This window comes from Anoplophora glabripennis, unplaced genomic scaffold (genome assembly GCF_000390285.2).
Source record: "Anoplophora glabripennis isolate ALB-LARVAE unplaced genomic scaffold, Agla_2.0 scaffold32, whole genome shotgun sequence".
NCBI classification, from domain to species: domain Eukaryota; kingdom Metazoa; phylum Arthropoda; class Insecta; order Coleoptera; family Cerambycidae; genus Anoplophora; species Anoplophora glabripennis.
Window position 1 is genome coordinate 1909884 of NW_019416220.1, and position 21489 is coordinate 1931372.

At 31.0% G+C, this 21489-nt stretch overlaps 3 protein-coding genes across 4 annotated transcripts in view; 2 read left to right on the plus strand and 1 right to left on the minus strand.

Moving 5' to 3' along the window:
• Positions 1 to 5392: 5392 nt before the first annotated feature.
• Positions 5393 to 21489, plus strand: part of LOC108906259 (xaa-Pro dipeptidase) — a 65212-nt gene continuing 49115 nt past the window's right edge. The window contains exon 1 of one of the 2 annotated variants that reach the window (XM_018709473.1): positions 5393 to 5489. In XM_018709473.1, coding sequence (XP_018564989.1) covers positions 5470 to 5489 — 20 coding nt within the window. In that variant the 5' untranslated portion in view covers positions 5393 to 5469. Of the gene's footprint in view, positions 5490 to 15292; positions 15382 to 21489 lie in introns of those variants that run through there. The other variant, XM_018709472.1, reaches the window with a different exon arrangement.
• LOC108906261 (bolA-like protein 3) lies at positions 5498 to 6359 on the minus strand. The gene is made up of 2 exons (XM_018709475.2): positions 6181 to 6359; positions 5498 to 6121 (listed from the first exon to the last, which is right to left on the minus strand). The coding sequence occupies exons 1-2, from the start codon at positions 6256 to 6258 to the stop codon at positions 5849 to 5851; spliced, it is 351 nt and encodes a 116-aa protein (XP_018564991.1). The 5' UTR covers positions 6259 to 6359; the 3' UTR covers positions 5498 to 5848.
• Positions 7463 to 8854, plus strand: LOC108906260. The gene has a single exon (XM_018709474.1). The coding sequence runs from the start codon at positions 7588 to 7590 to the stop codon at positions 8059 to 8061; it is 474 nt and encodes a 157-aa protein (XP_018564990.1). The 5' UTR covers positions 7463 to 7587; the 3' UTR covers positions 8062 to 8854.

Sequence of the window (21489 nt, forward strand, 5' to 3'; positions counted from 1 at the left end):
CTTGTACATAACATACTAATATTTGAACAATATTTGATTTTTAAGGGCAGTCAGAAGTACGTCTACATGTCCGCGAAATGTTTATAAGCTACATATCATGCAAAACGCACATACGACAAATTAATAACACATAGACAATGATTAAAGCTTGGTTAAAAAGAAAACTAGGAACTTTCGGCGTACTTTTTTTCTGACCTATAAACACAGCGCAATCTTCCCGCCAGTAGCGTAAACCAAACTATTGATTAATTTTAAAGGGACAACCTGTTCTTGCTGCATTGATTTTTTACTTTATCAATAATACGCTTGTTTATATATTTATTCGTTCAGTGAGAAATAGTATTTCTCTCTCAACGGTATAATATAGTTAGACAACCAATCGAAGTTAGATAGAGAAATACTAGATGGCGACTGTCCTATAAAATCCATAATGTGACCCTTGTTGAAAATATAAATAAAAATGCCAGAGATATTATAAGAGAGTCGCCATCTAGTATTTTCATACCTAAGTTTGACTGGTCGTCTAACTATGTTATATAATCAAGGATAATGCCGTGAAATAGGTGTCGTACAAATTTGTAGAAATATGCACTTACACCCTTGTTTTAAATACCCACATTTACAGTTTTCTATTCAGCTTGACCCAGTGACGGCTCGAGAAAATTAAAGTAGTCATATTTTGATAATGAAGCATGGGACCCATACCGTTTTGTTAGGGGATGATTTCTACGCTTATATAAATAAAATCAAATTTGAGAAATAAAACATTAAAATAGGGGTATCTCACCCGTAGATATCGGAAAGGGTTGCTCATGCCATATGTTTTTATTAACGTTCCATTTTTGAGACCTCATGCCATAACTCAATAAAAAATGGAAATTTTGCCAAAAACAAGGTACCATCGGTTTGTATTTTTCAGTTGACTATGAAAATAATATATTTTACATATGTGCAACGCTTTTCGAGATCTGGATTAGCCACCTATATTTTAATGTTTTATTATTTCGCAAATTTGGTTCGAAAATTTTTGTCACGAAAGTTCTTTATGTGCATCTAGAACTTATCACGCCTCATTATAAAAATATGATCACTTTAATTATGTTTGACGAAAATTTTATGTAGGTACTATTAGGTACAATAGGTACAATATGTAATACTACAACGTGTCAAAAATGAAGGAACATTTTCCTCGTCTAAATTTAAGAATATATATTTAGTTATATATACATTTGCCCTTGAAACCATACGTCTTATCAAAAATGTTACAGGTATATCTAAAACAAAAGTATTAAAAGATGCATAAATAAAATGCACAATGCATAAATAAAATGGCATTCAACGCGATAAAATTAACTGTCACCTCAAATCAATGATGTAGATATGATGATGAGACTACCTTCCTTAAAAATTAAGGCACGCCACTGGAAAAATATTTTTTGTCATTTTTAAAATGCAAATTTTATTTTGAGTGACTTTTAGCTCTTGAACCTATTTTTTGCATTGATTGGTATCTTATTTATGTACTGTGTACAGAGAATTTAAATAATTTAAATATTTTCTCTCAATCACATTGTTTTCACTAAATATCTTAAATCTAATAACCACCATATATTTCATTATTTCTAAGGTGGCAGATTAGGAAATACATAATAATATGTATAAAGAAAATAATTTGAATTTTTAAACGATACTGACAGCAAGCACTGTTCCCAATTTATATTGGCCACACTGTATTTTTGCCTTGTGACTTGCGCCATCTATTAAATAATAGCCGGCTGCTATGGCTGTTACTTTAAAATATTAAGAATTCTTGTATTACCACAGGAAACACACCTTGAAAATCTTTCAAATTAAATCAATAACCACTACAATACAAGTACATTTTTACAGTATACTGTTTACTATAAATAAATCCCACTTTTTGTTTGATTAGTTGAATAAGTTTTTTTTAATTCTAGCAATTCAATTATTATTTCTGAATAGTTTAAGTACTATGTGAAGGAGGACATATTTGAATACATACCTACATGAATACCTATAAAATATACTTTGTATTTACACATCAAAATGATCTGTTTATAAAATGTAACTACTCCTACAGTCAGATAAATTTAAAGGTATTTTCTAAACTTTCAGATTCTCAAATATTAGTCATAACTTCAAATTGTAATTTCAAATTTTAATATTGCATCTTCAATAACTAGGTGTCTATGACTAGTATAAGTAAGTAAGTACCTGTCTATGTACATTGTATCTCAAAAACACAATAAGAATGTTACTACATTAAAAACTTACCAACTTCTGTCCATGATTCTGGATCCAGATTTGATTGACTTTTGCTTTGAGAGAACTGTTTCATGGTTTTACCTGTTTGCGATAAAATTATATTACAAAAAATATTCAAAACATACTTGCTTTACTCACTAGAGTATAGACTCAGCTTTTCTGTTATACACACACACATACATTATCGTCACTAAAATGTTTATATATTACAAATTATCACAATATGCCGCACAGTGAAGACACGCACAACTAAATGGAGAAAACTAAACAAAAAAATTGAATTCAGGTGACAAAAAACTCCTACTCGATTCTTTTGTTAGATTCAACTTGAACTTATAGGTCCAATCTGGCAACTTGAAAATAATTGTAATACCAACACAAGTAATCACAAACGCAATACGACTTAAAACTTTTTTTAGTTAAATCAAATAATAAGGCATGTTTTTTGTGGAAAAGAAAGATCTGTAGGTATTTATAACGAATCCAAAAGAAGATTTGTGTCTTTCTATAACTTTTAAGCTGCGCGGTTATTGACTTCTATTAAATCTAAATTGTATAATGTAGCAGATAAATGTATCAAAAAATATAATCATATAAATGTACAAAAAACTGTTTATAGTGACTTCAAATCTCAATTTTAAGTTTGACCAATCAGCAACGAACCATGATGTCATGCCACCATGTAATGTAATTAGATTTTTCACGAACAATCATAAGTGTAGTTTAACACATTTGACCAAGTATGACGTCACTGAAATGAATGCTTAATGTAATAAAATAAGTTATATAGGGCCTTTTTAATATTTAAGTAAGGTTTATTCTTGATGTATTGCACCGCTCATATTTAGGGTGAGCTTTGTTAAACTGGTAAAATGAACTGCTACTTACAGATTAGTATTTTATTCATCTCGGTCCAATATCAATTTCATATTATAATCATAACCTTAATTATAAATATAATATCAATTTATGATATTTATTGTTGAAAATTTCTATTCTGTGTTGTAATCATGGTAATTTCAAGATTTTGTTGTTTAAAACTGAGCGAGAAACAGAAAGGTAGTGTAAATTCATAAAAAAAAGAAAAGATAGCGTTGTTTAATATTTTTTCCAAATACAAAGATGTTACAGGAAATGAATAAAACCCCTAATACTTCCGCAAGGATATTTATAATACATGTATTATAAATATCCTAGATACTTCCGTACAGGAGAAAAATAGAAATTGGGAAGAAGTGCAAGCCGCGCCATTATTCCATGACTAGAAATTGGCATCAATGATTTGGGATCGAGGAGGATTATCCCTCTTTATCCTGCCTCATCTCGTGTAGGCCTGGACAGCCTTCATAGGTGGGCCCCATCCGTCGTCTACCCCGACCGCAAATGCGGCCGGTGTAGGCGCTTTGTGGGAGCTCCTTTCGTCCTGGCTGGGCTCCGCCGGCTAGGGCCCTTTCTTCTGGCGCTCTTCTTGCTTAGTGAAAGCCGAATCCAACGTCATTTCTGCTACTTTAAAGCATGTACAGGGTTGGAAAATCCACATGGTCTATCTGTCTTTACATGAGAGCGACAAAGTAAAGTAAAGAAATCCGTGCGATAGACAAGGATGGCTATAGTGAAGACGTTTCATAATCTGAATAGTCACGGCCCGTTTCGGCTTAGAAGTGGGAGTGACTATTCAGATTATGAAACATCTTCGGTGTAACCATCCTTGTCTATCGCACGGATTTCTATGACTTACTTTATCGCTCTCATGTAACGGCCGATGTACCATGGGGACTTTCCGAACCTGTATATACTACTGGCGGCAGCGTCCCGGGAGTGTAGCGGAGGTTGTAGAGACAGAGAGGTATAGGAGAGGAGGATCTCTCTCTAGCACCGTGAGATAAGGGGGATTGGGCGATGGGGGAGAGGCGGCTACACTCTCGGCCACTGGGACTCTGCCTCTAGTAGTATATGCTCTAAGGTTGCTACAGACAAGCTGCAGTTTTAAAAAAGTATGTATTATGAAAATAAAAAGCACTAGAGATCCTTGTTACTACTTAGTTTTATTTATGATAAATATTTTTATTCTATACTCGACGGCCAAAATTATAGATAGTGATTCATCGCTAGCTCTTAGACTAGTAAGGGGGATGAAGCGTGCCGGGAACGAAAATCCATTGGCGTGTCTGCGTAAAAGGGAACAAGATATATAAAATATTGAAAAAACATAATAAAACATAACATCTAATATTTTTTACGGTTTGCTATAACCGGCACCTTGATCAATTTTAATTATTACAGCATTTTAAAACGTCCCAGTTGTGTTTTTTTAATTTATAAATTTATTATAGCCATGGAATTAGACCCCTCGTCTACGCTTATGCTATGACGTTTCTCAGGTCGGGCAAATCAAGTCCGTTTACACCCACTAAAAAAGCATTTCCCTATTCCCTACCAAATGCAAAAGACAGAGATAAAATATAGATCGACGGTCAGTGTAACTCAGTCTATACACGATTATAGATTCTACCGATGTGCATGGAGCGGCACAAAGATAAATAATATTCAACCGTATAGAAATCATTTTATATTTTATACGCATTATGGTAATAGTGTTTTTATATTATGTATTAGTCACTCTTTATAATTTCGGCCGCCGAGTACACAAATAATTAAAAAGCAACATAGGATCAGGGATCAGGAGTAGTTCAGATCGGAATCAGGTAAAGTTTACGAATTGAAAATTCTCAATTGCGGTTATGTATCATTATTTGTTTTTGTTGGTTAAGGATTAAGGAGGCAGTCTGTTTCTAAGAGTATAAATAATCTTGGAATTAGCATCTTTATTATTATCACAACGATTAGTAAAATACACTAAAATACTATTTCTTCTCATTTCTTGTTAAACTGCATTTCTATACGACTTGCAATCTTGCATATCCAGTTGCCTATACTATAGTGTTACACATGTGTCATCGAATGTCAAAGATTGAAGATTCATATCCTATTATTTTTTATTACTTTTTAGTTTATTTTTTAATAGCAATACTTCGTATAAATGATCATAAATTAAAAAAATTATGAAATCAAGTTTTATAGTTGTTTTTGTGTAATTTAAAAAATAATTTTTAAATGATAGTGGATAGCATAATATAAACTTTTACATATTTTATAGTGCTTTTACATCTAGTGCAAGGAAAAATGAGTACTTCTACAGAACTGTAAGTAATATGTTTTTTTTTTAATTTGCTATGTTTAATATTCAATCAGAATTACAATCGTTATAAAACAATAGACTCAAAATTGAATTCTACAGTGTTCCCTTTTTATAAACATATATGATACATATTTTTTTATAACTGGCATTTTCTATTCCAGCCAGGACAATGTAATTACTATAAAACTGCAGTCAATACTATAACATTTTTTTTATAGTTATTCTGCTTTCTGTAACAGTGATAATATTTTAAGACAAATATGATTAATAATAAATTATTATTTACTTCAATGCAAATACGTTATATTCACTTAGATAAAAATTAATACAGTTCCCAGCATTGGATATATCACTTGATCGTAGCTATTTAGGAGCTCTTGTTTCTAAATGAAGCCCATGTATGCTTTGAATTTGTTCTTTTAAAGTATCGTATATCATTCTGTGTTGTTTCATGATAGATAGACCTTTAAATTCATTGGTTTCGATTGAGATATTAAACATCGCTCCACAACCTCCTGAAGTATCTTCTACAGAAATAACTTTAGCCTGCGGAAACGTTTGGCGTAGTTTACCCAATATTTCTGACTCCGTCACTGGACCTCGACTTTGTGAATATGCAGGCTTCAAAATATATGGCTAAAATATCATTATACTGTTAAAATATAACCTCACTTTTTTTCTTGTATAATAAATACATTTATATTGCGGCTGAGCAGAGAAGTTGTAACAGTTTGAGAAATTTTTGCGTTCAATATTTTAAATAACATATACATCTTAGGTTAACCTTATATATTTTTATATTATAACCTAATTTTTTTTCTTAGAATTGGAAATTGAATAGATAAAATTGCGCACTATCACAGTAGCATAGTGATCTTCGTGTTAGACAAAGTTAAACTGCACGGTCGGACGCAAGATGTCGCTGTATTACAATAGGGAATTTTCAAAATAAAGGTCAAAATTTTTAAAGCAAGTACGGTACGGTAGTCAACTTGAAGTAGAGGAAGAGGCCACCCATTTAAAACAACAATACAAATCTAAAACCTAAAGTGATTAAAAAAAATATTATCTACCTATTTCCCAATATTAATTGCTAATAAATATGTAGGACCATTGGTATTGGTACATTTATGTAGATTTCTGGAAAAAAAAATAAAACCTACGCCTACTTCTGATTGTGATTGATAACATTTTATAGGCAGTATACTATTTCAACAACTGCAATGATCCAAATTTAGAAACAACTGGATTTTATTTTTAGTTATATTATCTATTATAGTAAATTTAGGGACCGAAGTACTTCATTGTAGTAGGTATAGGTATATATGTATGTACGTTATTCATTAAATTTATTGTTTTAAATCAAGTCAACTTAGTTTATCTTACCTACCTAAGTAGGTATAAAGGTAAGTTTAAATTTAACAGTACTCTCATGAAAGTACTGTTATTGAGTTATTGACAAATAAAATGAAATAGGACTAGGTATACTTTGACCTAAGAAAAATCAACTGGTTTTCTAGCAGATCTTTCTGGTTTGTGTTAATTGAGAATAAACAACAACAACTTTACCAATAACATTCCAATTTTATACTCTAGGGCTTTGGCTTCCGCTTCCCTCCCGCCTATACCGAAAAATGTAAATAAATAGTGCCCCCCACTATGCTGACGTCACTGTCTACCATTCTTATATTCGTTAAACATAGACGTAACGTAACCTTGATTTACTGTCCCTACGCGAAGACCTAAATGTTTACATAATGTGATATTTTGCAATTAAGCTTTATTTTATATAAAACTGTGCACGATATGCATTGTCGACTTTTTATTATTAGAATTCGTGATTACATTGCACACTAATGCAAATTTACCGGTTGTAATGGTCAATGTTTACATGGAACTACTTTTCGTTGGCGTATGTTTTTGTGAAAGCACCCAAACAAGCTCTAATGAGGTTGGTATACTTACGTTCCACGTTACACTGGCGCTACAGTCGTTTAGAGATCATTGCTGTGAGCGGACACGTCCGGTAACAAAACAGTTTGTTTTGATACAAAGTACCTAGCAGTGTTTACAGTGCAAATCTCCGATACCATCTGTATTTAATGCCAGAAATGCCGTCTGCCGATATGCGTACAATGACAACAACAATGAATACGGCCAATCCAATTAAAGGGCCCGAATTTAATATCTCCTCTAAGGATGTGGAAGGTTTGGTATTGGAAATAAAAGAAAATCTTCGATTGTCTACCGCGGCTACAACAATGAAGGCATTACCCTGCAGTCATCTGTCAAGAAAATCGTCGAGAGCTTCTCCCTACCGCTTACCAGGAAAATACTGTTGTGATTCAAATTCGTGTGGGTCGAGTTGTTTCAGGAAAAATAAACGCAGACCGCAACAGGATCCTTCAAACGAAGATCCCTATGAATTATTACAAAAATTGTTAAGAGATGGTAGTTTAGTAAGTGAGGCGGTTAGAAGAGTAAAGCTTGGTTTAACGCCAAAACAACGATTTTTTTACGATTCCGACGAGGAATCTAGAAGCCCTGTGTTACGATTTTTCCCACAGGAAAATTAAACTTTTTTTTATTAATTATTTATTACATATGTTCCTTTTCGGTAGTGAGTGATGAGTGAAAATGGATAGTTGCGTCAGCCAGAGAAAAGCCAAAGAACAACGGAAAATGATTTTCATTTTTAAGACTTATTTCCGGTGGTTGTATTAAAAATAGACAAGTAATATTTGTCAGTAAACATCTAATAGTTGCATGAAATTTTATCTTGATGTTAGGTATATAATTAAATATACTAAACAGTTTGGAATCTGGAATTTAACATCATTTGTTTTGGTATGGTTTTTTCATCTCTGGTTATTTATATCTTAGTATTATACGCTTAAGGTTTGAATCTGAGATCATTTTACAAATGCTATTATACGCTTAATTAATAAATTTACCGGACTCTAATAAAATTTTAGTGTAATTTAGGTTTCACACAACTTTAAATTTACTCCATATCTGTGATTGTAATTGACTTCTGTTATGTTATAGAAACTCAATTACTAATATGTACCTTTTAGATAAGTACAAAACAAAAAGTATAAAATTTGTCAACTTTCGTAGTAAGAACATGGGTATCAATAAATATCGGACACACACAGGGTCATTCATTAATGTATTAATGTCCGAATATCTAATTGATACCGAAGATTATTTATTTATGTAGTGAATGTTTTTGTTTCTGTAACATAATAATTGAAGTCTAGTTGACCTCCCTGTCATTTTCTCCTCAATTTATCAATAGTAAATATATAAACGTTGGAGGCTGCAGGGAAGGTAATACAAACAAACCTAAGAAATTAAAAAAAAAAAGAAATCGAATATTTTAAATTCTTAGATATGTTTGTAACTTAGTAAATTAGGTAGGTGTATAAATAAGTAGTTATCAAATTTAGTTTGTAAATAATTAGAGATCAACTATGGTATTAGAGTTGTACCCCAATGTTGATCTATAAAATCTACCTTGGTTCGAATGGCAATTGGAAAAATTCTAATTTTATTCCAGAATTACTCTGCTTATATATTCAAATTCATAAATTTGTTAAACTATTTTTAGTCAGTTAAGCATTTGTAAGTATTTTAATTAAAAATGCACTATACCGAACTGATTTATTGCTGTTCTTGTGATATAATATTTGTTATGCATCAAATTATTTACTCAATGCGAAAAAATGTGATTTTCAATTTAGATTTGCATTTGATTTATTTGACTGTGTTCTTTAGGATTAGAATTCATTTGGACAAAATGGGTTTTCGTTAATTACGTAATTGTTTTCAACGTCTTTTTGTATCGTTCGATGTCCTCTTAGAGATTTTCAATTAATTATTCATTGATTTTGTGTTACATATTTCTGAAAAGAATATGTAGTATTTATTTAACTATTTATGTACGTTTTTGTTACAATTTGCAATATATTTGTGTACATATGTATACTTTATGTATGTCTGTTCTATGACATTTTGCATGTATATCATATGTCCAGAATAAAAAATTGTTGAAGAACTGTTGCTTTTATTAATCTACTCTTAAAAAGATTTGTCTAAAACTGATATTCTATAAAAATTTATTAAGTGGCAGAGTACCACTCGTGATTTTTATCACAGAAATTTTATAACTGAAAAAAAAATTGTATTAAATTTACATGATACAAAATTCAAATAATAGATCGGATCCAAACTAAGACATTCCAGTAAAAACTTGATATGTCATTGTGAATTACAAAATAACGGTTAATGGACGACAGAAATAAAATTGCAAAAATTTCTGAGTAAAAATAAAAGATTTTGTTTACAGAAAGAATCAATAAAACTAATACATTTACAGGTATATTAAAATGGTGTTATTGTATATAACAATGATATTTACAGTATTTACAAGTATTCTTTGTTAGAAAGTGAACTAATACCTATTAAGTGAATATTGTTTTGTTAATAGATATGAGCTATTATCTGATATCATTTTCAAGTTCTCATTAATAGTTGTTTATTGATTTCGTTTACAAAATTGCATACAAATAACTGAAATCCAAGTACATATAAAACCAGTATATGTATGAAAGTTTATTGTTTGCGTCCTTGTTGGATGTTTTTTTTTTAAATGTTTTCAAGAACTACACCATTTTTTAGTTAATTATGTATTTTATACAATAAGATATACATGAAAATATATAAAAAATAACAAGAAAACATAGTCAGTGTTTCTAAATCGTATTTCGAAAATCGCAACAGTGAAATATGACTATCGAACGTAATTTGGCCAATGACATGTTTTTATGAACCGTGGACTGACAAAGACGAATTCTAGGTCATTTTAAAATATAAAGTTATATTTATTGTAAAGAATTGAGATACATCACGTTTTTAAATTATCCCAAGTATTTGTTTATATAAGTCATATCTACATGCGTAATCATCACAGTGTTGATTGTAATTCCAAGTATAGTAAAGTAAGCGTTTGTACAGATAAGTAAATATTTCATCGCCACTGCAAAAATTCAGTTTAAGGAAATGTTGACTTATGTGATGTTTTCTGTTGAAGTACTAAATCTTTATGCCCGTATCAGTTGCTGATGATTAGCAAAACCAGTTGTATTCTAGAAAGTGGATTTCTAAATGATTTGGCAAATTTTAACATGAAATGAAAATCATGAGTAATAATCAATTCTATGTATTTGTTCTATTAAGCTCCGTAATTCTGAAAAAGTTTTGAATGTCGGTACTTGTGAGATACAGAAATTGGCCTACCTTCTTTAAAAAATCAGATTGCATCTTCGATTTTACTAATGTTTTGAAAATTACAAATTTAAATGCTTTGAGTGGGAATGATAAATACAGTAGTGAACACGTGGCAGAAATTGCAACGCTTTGCTTGTTTTACTACAACTTGTTTTATATTGTGATATCACTAGTTTGGCCACGTGGCATAGGTACATACATGACTATTTTACTATTTTCATTCCCAGGCCTAAAAGAGGTTGAGGAGTTATTTGTTTAAATATTTTGACATAGGAACTCTCCGATATTTATTTATTTAATACAAATAATAATATAAATATTCTCTGTTCTAGTGTTCTGTAACTAAATGTATAATTTCACTAAGCTTTGGAAAATAGGAATGTGAAAAAGTCGATGACTAGTTTTTGCGTGGTGCTTAGATTAATGACTTATTTTACCTTCACAGGCAAGAGTTCTTTTACCGGCCGACCGGAAGTTCGAAAACCGTCGGAGAGCCATAATAATAACAAGTTAGTTTTGTTTATATTCTATTTGTTGCTATATTACGCTGTACTTTTGATGGGTCATAGCACTGCGCTTTATTTGTTATAGCCACGTGTAACAGACAACATGAAGCATTATTTGTAGATTTTATGGTTTTATCAACCTCTTAAAAAACCTTGAGAAATATTGCGCGACGAATTTGGGAGAAATATCTGAAGGATTATTTAATTGTTTTTGTTTTGACCAGACAGAATAATCGTTCCAAAATCATGCGCAAATCGCTGCGACAAAATATACAGGGTATTAATATATGTACAACAATATTTTTTAGAATATAAGCCGTCTTAAATGGTATTTACTTCTAACTAAATTTTGGGTTATGATAAGTGCAACAGTTAAAAGTGGATATCAGTTTTATTTTTGTTTATATTTTTGTGATACGTTTGTCATTGAATAAATCCTAGTTTTGCTGCTTCTGCAAAAATTAAAAATACAAACTAATCTACTACAATCACATTAGTCTTCCAAAATAATTCACTTTGATAAGGTTATCAGATCTTCGTTCTGTCCTTGTAACAGATGTAATTAAACAGTGCTCTTGAACTAAAAATAGTCATGTGTAGAAAAGTTATAGAATCAAAATAAATAAATGGAAAAGACGCTATAATAATTATAGTAATTGTGAGACATGTTTTCTAGAAGTCCAAAAGTAACTAAATAGCTTTTGAATGGCGTCAGAAATACACGTGTAGTCTAAATTATTTATTAGCGGATTAAAAGTGTCTCATATAATGTTATCTTTGGATCTTTTATGATAATACGTGAACATAGAGAAAGATAAAATGCAGCAACATTTCTGTTTATTTGTATTTCGCAATAATTTTATATTGTTTATTTTTAAAGTGGATTATATTCAGTTTTTAGTAAATATTTACGATAAATACTTATCTGATTATCCATTTCGTCAAATTTTCCAAAACAAGAGTGACTGTTCATTGCTTTGTCATCATCGTTAATAAATACGTTGGAGATAAATTTGTTGACTTTACTGCTTTTGGAAAAAACATAAAGTGAACGCATCATATATGCAAATAATTTAAAGTACTGAATAGTATTACATATTATATTGCACAAACTACACAAATATTTAGGGCGACTGATTCCTACGACACGGATTTTATCAAACGCATGGGAAAGCACTTGTCATTTATTTTTTAGAGTTATTCGAGGAGTTTACTTATCATATTATATAAACTGTAACAAGCATTTTGATGGTGAATCGTATTTTATTGGGAAAGCTATTACAACAGCATAATTTTTAAAGTCTTTAGCGTCAGATATGACGTCAGTAGATAAATATTGCTGGCATTGCTAGCATAAATGTGTTTAGCCTTAAATAATTACTATCACTATCAGTATATTGCGAAAGCATGAGATTTTCAGAAATGATAAATAATCTGCCATAAAATAAAATTAAATTGCCATGATTTTAACTAAGGAAGCGAAGAAAATGCACCTATTGTACAAGCAATTGGCACTACGCGGAAGGGAATATTGTAGTAATTATATGTAGTTGCTTCTGTGGTTGTAATAGCATTGTTTTTCTCCGTTTCTGGTATTTTTATAAAACTAAAACTTTATAATAAATCAACGATTTTAATTAATTAATGTAACAGCAATAATAATAATAATGTAGAAACAAAAAAGTCATCATGAAATTCCATCCTAGGCATTTTAAAGTTAATTTTTGACAACAATAGTGGGCAATCGACTTAATTACAAATAAGTGTTTTCAATATTAAAAGATGCAATTAGACGTCTCTGCTCTAGTCTCTAAGGACCGCATAAAGCAATAATACTTACAATTTCTTATTACGAATCCTAAAATTTTCAATCCAGAATTAGTTGTCGCAATAATGCGATGAAAGTCAATTTAGAAGGTTTTAACTGTCTGATTTATAGAAAGCTCTACCTTAAATGAATATGAAGATTTGATTTATTTTCCTTGTAAATGGAAGTACTTTGCATTTATATCGAAGTTATTAGAAAAGCACCAGTTTATGATGCCGTTTCACTTTGTAATAAATAATTGACAGTTATGTAAACAAGTTATTATAGTGAGAGTGTCACAAAGATCGTTTATGAATATAATAAATAACAGTGGTCCCAAATTTGGCCCTTGGGATACGGAATATGCCTGAAATTCCCTAGATATATGACCATGATACTGAACGTATTGTTTTCTAGATAGCTAGATAAGAAGTGTAGTTCAACAATAAATCACTAAAGCCAGTATTTATTTTTTTCTAATTGACTCTTAGTGTGACGTCACATATTTAGGCAACCCGCAACAAATTGTCATAGTTGAAATTGTACAGATCGAATCTGACCCTAGATACACTAATGTGCTTAAATCTTACAAAAAACGATATAAAAAAATATTATTTAATTTAAATAAAGTAAAAATTTAACATTAGCCGTATTATTCCTAATTCGCATGCTCGGGAAGAATCATGCGCAGGTGAGAAATTGTTGATATATCATCGCTGTCGTCATTAGCGTATTTTCTCTTCTTCTGTTTAATCTTGGCATTTTCGTGTTCTAAATATTTTTTGTTGTTTTTCTTGGTGCTCTGCTGTGTCAGTCTGTTTATCGAGTGTTTTTTTCTTCAAGTAGTTTATTATAGACGTACTCTTAACCAGAACCAAACTTTTCTTGGATGGTATCCTGTTGCGAGACTACTTCGCTTACATGAAATTATCTTTAATGCGCATGACAAATAAGACATTTTTTTGGCACTTATGTCCAAAGTACATAAGGTCGAAAATCGATCTAGTAAAAATACTGAGAAATTCTTCATGGCAATGTGTACTATGGGGTTGCATATTATTTGGCGTATGTGACGTCACTACTAAAAAGGTCTATTAAGATGTGGTCCACAAGATCAAAAAATAATATTGTCTAATATTTCTATTATTCGAGTAAAACATTTATCTATTAAGCCGTGTTGCCAAGGTTAAATATTATTTTAAAGGAGAAGAATTTATAGAAAAATTTCATACAATGCAGTTTGAAAACTTTGGCGAAATTTGAAAGTGGGTGATCCCACGGTAATTTTCAATATTTACGGTATTCTTTTTATGAGTGGGACAAACTTTAGCTAATTTCCAACAGTCTGGAAAAGTTGAATACAGGAAACACAAGATTTGGGGGTAATCCCCCCCCCATGACTATATTTTTATTAAAATCCCTTTAATGCTATTATACATTCTGATATTTATTACCATATACTTTACGATATATGATGGATTTACGTACGTATTCGATAAAGCGATAACAGTATTATGTTTTCCATTGTTTACTGATTCGCCTAAAACCTAGCTCGAGTACGGATCATTTAACGTATGGTGGATATAATATAAATATTTTTTAAGTATTTTCTAGCTTACATGCTATATGATAACATTTTTCAGGATTTATATTTTACGTTCTTTGTATCAATCCGTGACGCCATATTTTGTTACAAATAATTATGATACAAAACACAGTAGAGTATTTGTGAACATATTAATAGTGGTGATGGTACTAAAAATGTTCCTAGAGTTATGCCAGAAGAAACAACAAATATATTTGACAGAAGAGTTCTATATATTTTTAATATTTTTGCTTTATTGACCTATAATTTTATTTATTTTTCTATTTATTACCATAGTCTGCTAAGAGCCAACCGTCATTATTTAGCACTCACAATCAGTATTTCTTGTTTTCTTGGATTAATTGTAGATTGTTTATTTATTAGTTTATAAATACCTTAATTGATTTTTATTACAGATAAATCACTTTTATAATGTGTTATTTATTTCAAGGGTATTATAAAATCTTAAAGGGATATAGTGTTATTTAAAATTAACAATACTGTTAATCGGAGATTACACCGATAATAATAATAATAATGTTCTTTGGACAGTAGGTTAATAATATAATCATTAAATAAATCTTTTTATCGGCTTGATAAAAGTATAATTAACAAGTGCTGTTCATCATACGAGTACTTACACTGTTTTATTGTGGTACGGTCCATAAATCATGGCTCCAGTAAAAGGGACATTTTTACCAGATGGGTGAGTTCTTATTAGGTACTTTTTACTAATATAGTTGCGAATCCTGATTGTTTTATTTTAATTTGTTAACATGTGTAATTTTATCGACAGTCCGATAAGAAATAAACATTTTGCGTGAGACTATTCACTAGATAAATGTAAATTATCCTGTATCTAAAACAATAAGAAAGATAATGTTCTTGATATTTTGTAATATTGTGCAATGTGGATCTTAATTTTCTTAAGGTTAGAATCGTTTGATATTGGATGATAGGACAGTTTTTGTATCATCCTTGAAGAAATTTAGTATGTAATTTGTTATCGTGACGATGTAATGGAAATACTGTATATAGGGTGTTACATATGCTGCAGATAGTGTAAGGGCAGAGATCAATAAAACAAAACACGGTCAAAATTTGTGGATATACAAGATTCATGAAATTTTTTTAAAAATTGTTTTGGCGTATCTTTTGAACCATTTGTAGGAATTAATTTTGCTATACGCCATAGCTACTCAACACTATTCTAACAATGAATACCAATATTTTCTTTTTAATACTACCACGAGTTTCTATTGTAATTTTACAGAAATAATTTCGCAAAAAAAATATAAAAATGATACAGAAACCTATATTTCTCATAAATAACTTTGCGAAAATATTTGTAAAATGTTTAAAATCGAAGTTGGTTCGTTTTAAAAAAAAATGAAAATATATTCAATAATCAATTTGATTTTAAACAACAAAAGTTCTGAAGATGCAGGGGTTAGGTATATGGACTAATGAAATAATCAGTCATAATAATTTAATTGATTTGCTATATTTATAGATTTAACTAAGGCATTCGGCATAATTTGTATATTATTGTCATGATATTGAAGGGGGTTGGGTTAGATTTATTAAAATGTTACCCAAAAACCAAATACAGAAAATTAAAATTAATAACAAAATAAGTAAAAAACTAGAAAATTAACAACTTTTACTTAAATGACATGACATGACTAATCATTCGGTTATTTATTCGAATAAATAAATTAATAGCACTAGTCATCATTTTAATGATTTTATTTGAGAAATGCTCAAAAATATCTCAATTTCCACGAAAACAGACGCGACATCTTTTTAGTAACGAAAATGTAATTTGTTGAAAATTTATTGTTGCTTGAATCTTATGAAAAGCATTCTTTATTCTTTCTTCTAACTGCTCAGAATTATATCGCAGCCTACTATGTAATTTTAAACCGCATTTTATTCGAATATCGAAGTGTGTTTTCAGTACATTTACTCAAAAATCAGGCTTTTTTTCGAAAAACATAAGAGAGTAGTAATTTGTAGAAAATTGAAAGACGAATCCGAAAATATCATGGTTGTGACCATAAAGCAGTGCCGTACTATTTTATTTAGAAATATATGCCACCCTGTAACTCCGCTACTGGAGCATGTACATTTTAGGAAAAGCCCTCAGATTTTGGACCATGTTTACATAAATACATGCGTTCAATTTCAAATTATTTCACTTACTAGTTTTTAAATTATTTAAAAAAATTAAAAATACTTTTTGAAGTTTTAACACCCTGTATCTTTCTAACGAAGAGTCCTAGATAAAAACATTATAGGTAAGGCGCCCCTTAATATTTATCAAATAATACGGAATTTCATTTTTGGTCACTATTTGTGAATCACCCTGTACACTAAATAATTAATTTAGATTTACTATTGCTTTCTGATCTCAAAATTCTGAAATGCATTATGTAAAAATTGGTCTAATGTTTTAATATATTTAATAAAAAATATACAGAGGAAACTTTTCCAGTGTGACGCGGGAATATCTGTAAAATTACGATAGGAAGTTGTGATCTTATTAATAACGTACTGAAGGTTGCAAACATTGTCTCCAATCGCTAAAATAAATAGAAAAGCCGATTAAAATGATGTATTGCCAAAATTTTGTTATTAATTAAAAAGTTGAGGAAAGTGACAAAAAAAAATTGTACTTATGCAAGCGCCACTGATACACGCTACAACCCAAGCATGCAGATGCATTGTAATTCACATGATTGCCTCATTTTATGGAACACTGGACTTTAACTTTATCCTTTGTAGTTATCATGTAACCGTTTTGTTGTGTTTAAGAAACCTTTGGTGCTAATTTATCAATTTCTACCTGCCACACGTTTCAATAAAAACATGGCGAAAAGAGCCATGAAGGGCAGACATTCACAAAACACGTCTTCTCTAGGTTCGATTTTTTAGTTGGGTATTTTATTTAAAGAAAAAAGGAAGCCAGAATTTGCTATACTTATTGTACATTGTATTGTACTTTCATAAATGATTACGTGACCGTCGAGCATAGGCAACCAACATTGCACGATTGGTCCTATCTACTAAAAACCCCTAAACCTCAGTTACAGTTATGAAAAATATAGTTTTTTATGGTTTCAACTATCTTCGGAAACACTATACCGAGAGGTTTAACTCTGAACAACTGATTAATTTAAAATATGTACGATTTAATATTGAAGCAGAACGAAACAATAAAACAATTGCTGAAAATTAATAGGAACGGTAACAACAGACACGGTACGGACGACGGACGCTACTGAAAAATACACAAATGTCAATTTAGCTTCATCAGTTATAATGATTCGTTTACAGTGAGCAGTAACAAACTGTTGCGTCTACGCACGAGATAACCTGATTGGTTGAATGAAATGTGAAAATTTACACCAATCTTATTGTTTAAGTAATTTTTTATTTCGTCAAAATTTAATTGTCAACGCGAAGTGTTCAAAGCAAAGTCACTGGTCATGTGGCTTGTAATAGTTTATGATGTCTTACTTAGATAATAAAAAAATTGAACCAATTGAATCATAAACAAAGCTAAATATAGATGGGCTGCGCCTAGCAACAAATAGATTTGTACTTATAGAAAATCCGTGGATTGCTGCAATATTCTGAAGTTGACAGCATAATCAAACAAGTTCATGGATTTGGTTTTTGTCGAAAATTCTTAGCAATCTCTCACAGATATACGCGCAACAGATTTTAGTTTGAAATGGAAGTCTGACTTCCATAGAACATTTCCAATTTTTTAAATAAAAACGCCAAGTCATCTCTGGTTTATAAAGTGAATGAAACAGCGGGAAAAATCCGAATAGTTTTACTTCACTAAATAATTTATTTATAGGAACGTTACCAAAGTTCTTTATTTTCGCAATACTGTATTTATTTGAAAAAGGAGTACAAATTACTTAAAGCTTGACGTAGCGTTATAACTGCAATCATAAAAATTGCAAAACCAAACAGGTACTAAATTGCTTGGCAAGAAAAAGTGCAATTATAATAAACGTGTATTAAGGAAATGCACAAACAGTCAGCACAATAGCGCAATAACAAACTTTAAGAAAATGTCAGCGCTCTACTTATAACGTCGACTCAATAAACATCATTGTTTGTAAACGAGACTGTTTTTGTCTGATTATTTGTTTACCATGCAAGTTTTAAATTCGTTGTTTGTAATAAAACCATATTTTTTGGGAGTTCGTCAGCACCGTCACATTTCTTCGAAAACGAGTTTGTCATTTAACGTTTAATACAGGAATTGTTTGTGTCAACATTTTATTTTGTCCCGAGAAATTCCGATCGAAATGTTTATAAATACAAATCCTTCTAATTTAGGATATTTAATCAACGCCTGTAAGAATTTAGCTTCTAGGTACGTAAATTATATTTGTGTTTTAAATCGATTTCTATTAACTTTAGTTATCAAAAAAACATTCCCGCAAAGAATTATTGGAATGCACTTTTTGATAAGTACTAGAAATATCTACACACAATCTAATGAGTCATATGACTATATAACATTATAACGTAGGTATTTACAAATAGATTAATTTTTAAAATGTAGATATTCTGATAATTTTTACTGAAAACGAATTATTTCATTATTTTATAATGCTCTAGGACGCCACTGGTACTGCACCAGACAACAATTTCCTGTTTATATATCCGTAATAGTATCGTGTTGCATCTTAATGAAAATAATATTTTCCGTCAATTCATTAAGCCTGCTTTAAAGGCAACCAAGAAATATTTAATTACATTTAATCCATCAATGGCACTAATATCTCTGCCGAAGCGTATTAACCATTTCAGTTTTTAATTATGAAAATACATACATATAGTTAATTTGTATTGAAGATATAATTAAACTTTGTATATGATTGAGTAGTCATGGGATCTGTCGTAATAGTCGTGTGATAAACAATCCAGTAAACCTTCTTAAACTGATAAGAAGATAACCCAATTTAATGTGCATAATTAAAAAAATAATAGCGTATGTCTCCTCCCAAAAAAACAACCACAATAGTACTAGTAGTAGTTAAATTGCTACACCCACGTGCTTCCCGTAAATATAGTTCAGTGACGTTGCTCTAAAATTCCGAATTTTTTCATCATTATCGATTGAGGCACTGCCTGAGCCCTTGATATTGACCTTTGAAGTCCTTGAGGTATTTCCCTTATAATTCCTGCTCAACCGACAGTTGCTGTAATAAAGTTGCATTTCGTTTAAGCCGGTGTTACCATTACTTACATGTCCTTGGTGGTGGAGGTCTTAATTCAGCTTATTGTGGATGTATTTATATAACAAATACGAAGTAGCAAGTCATCTATAGCCGCAACGCTATTGCTAGATATTTGCGATATACGAGGTCTGTTCAGAAAATAACCGAACTTTTTTTTTTATAACATTTGTAAAATAGATGTTATTGTTGCTATTGTTACCTTTTATACATCGGCTATCACAAAGGGGTTTTCAAAAACATAAACGAGTATGGTATATTACTCACAAATTCACAATTCATTAAACAAATGTATTCAAGATATAAAAATCAACCTTCTTCGGGCGCTAGCCCGGCACCACAAACTCACAAAGAACAACCTCTCTTAGTTCACAAGTTCTCTTAGTTTCGGCATCCCGGGCTACATCTTTGTATATACTCATAAATTACATTATCTCAAGGGCAAATAAACAATTGGCTGGCGCATTCCGTGAGAACAGCTGAGGTTTGATTCAAAGCAACCACGATAGATTTCATTTCATAATAAAATATATATTGATTCCCATTATTACAATACTTTAAAAATAAGCAAGTGTTACACTTTATAATTAATTTTATACATTATTGGTACTTATCTCCTTCAAAGTATTTACACACATTTCCATTTCTCGAAGCGGTCCTGGATAGCTTCATTTGAAGTGGCCTGTGACGAATTTCCTTTGATATCATTAACAGTTTGAACACGACATCCTTTCAGCACTTATTTTAATTTCGGAAATAAGAAAAAGTTGCCAGGAGCCAGGTCTGGCGAGTAAAGAGGATGAGGGAGGACTGTAATCTGATTTTTTGCACAATTCCATTGAAATCGAAAAAAACAGTGAGCATCACTTTGATATTGGATCGAGACGTGCCTTCTTGGGACGTAGAGATCAAATGTCCATTCATTGTGATGATTGAACTTTTGTCTCAATGTCGCAGCCGTAAACCCAGCTTTCGTCTCCCGTTAATGATCCTTTGAATGAATGTTTCTTGGTCATTAAATTGTTCAAGGAGTTGCCGACAAACGATTTTCATTCTGTTGTTTGGTCATCAATCCAGGAACAAATTTTGCTGCAACTCGATACATGTTTAATTTTTCATTTGCTTTCATTTTTGATTTGCACGCATCAGATCTTTGACTTAGAACGTGAGAATCATCAGTTGAAATCGAAGACCCTCCTGGTCGAGTTGACCTTGAAATGACCTTCAAAATTGTTTCCGTCAAAGTCAAGGTTATCTAAACATGTCACTTCAAAATTTTGCAACGTTTATTCGACACATATTTCGCTAAACCTTAACTTTGCGGGGTCATTTGGGTGGGAAGATTCAATAAAAAATTGACCTTCACGTGACCTTGGGGGGGGGGGTCAAATGAATCTCACACATGATACATCAGCTAAACGTAGAATTTTCCGCTCTTACCGAATCCGGGGTTGAAAATAAGGATTCCCATTTGAAAAAACTAAGTTGACATTGAAATAAAGTTGAAAATGACATTCAAGGACACAGACAAGGTCACGACAATATGT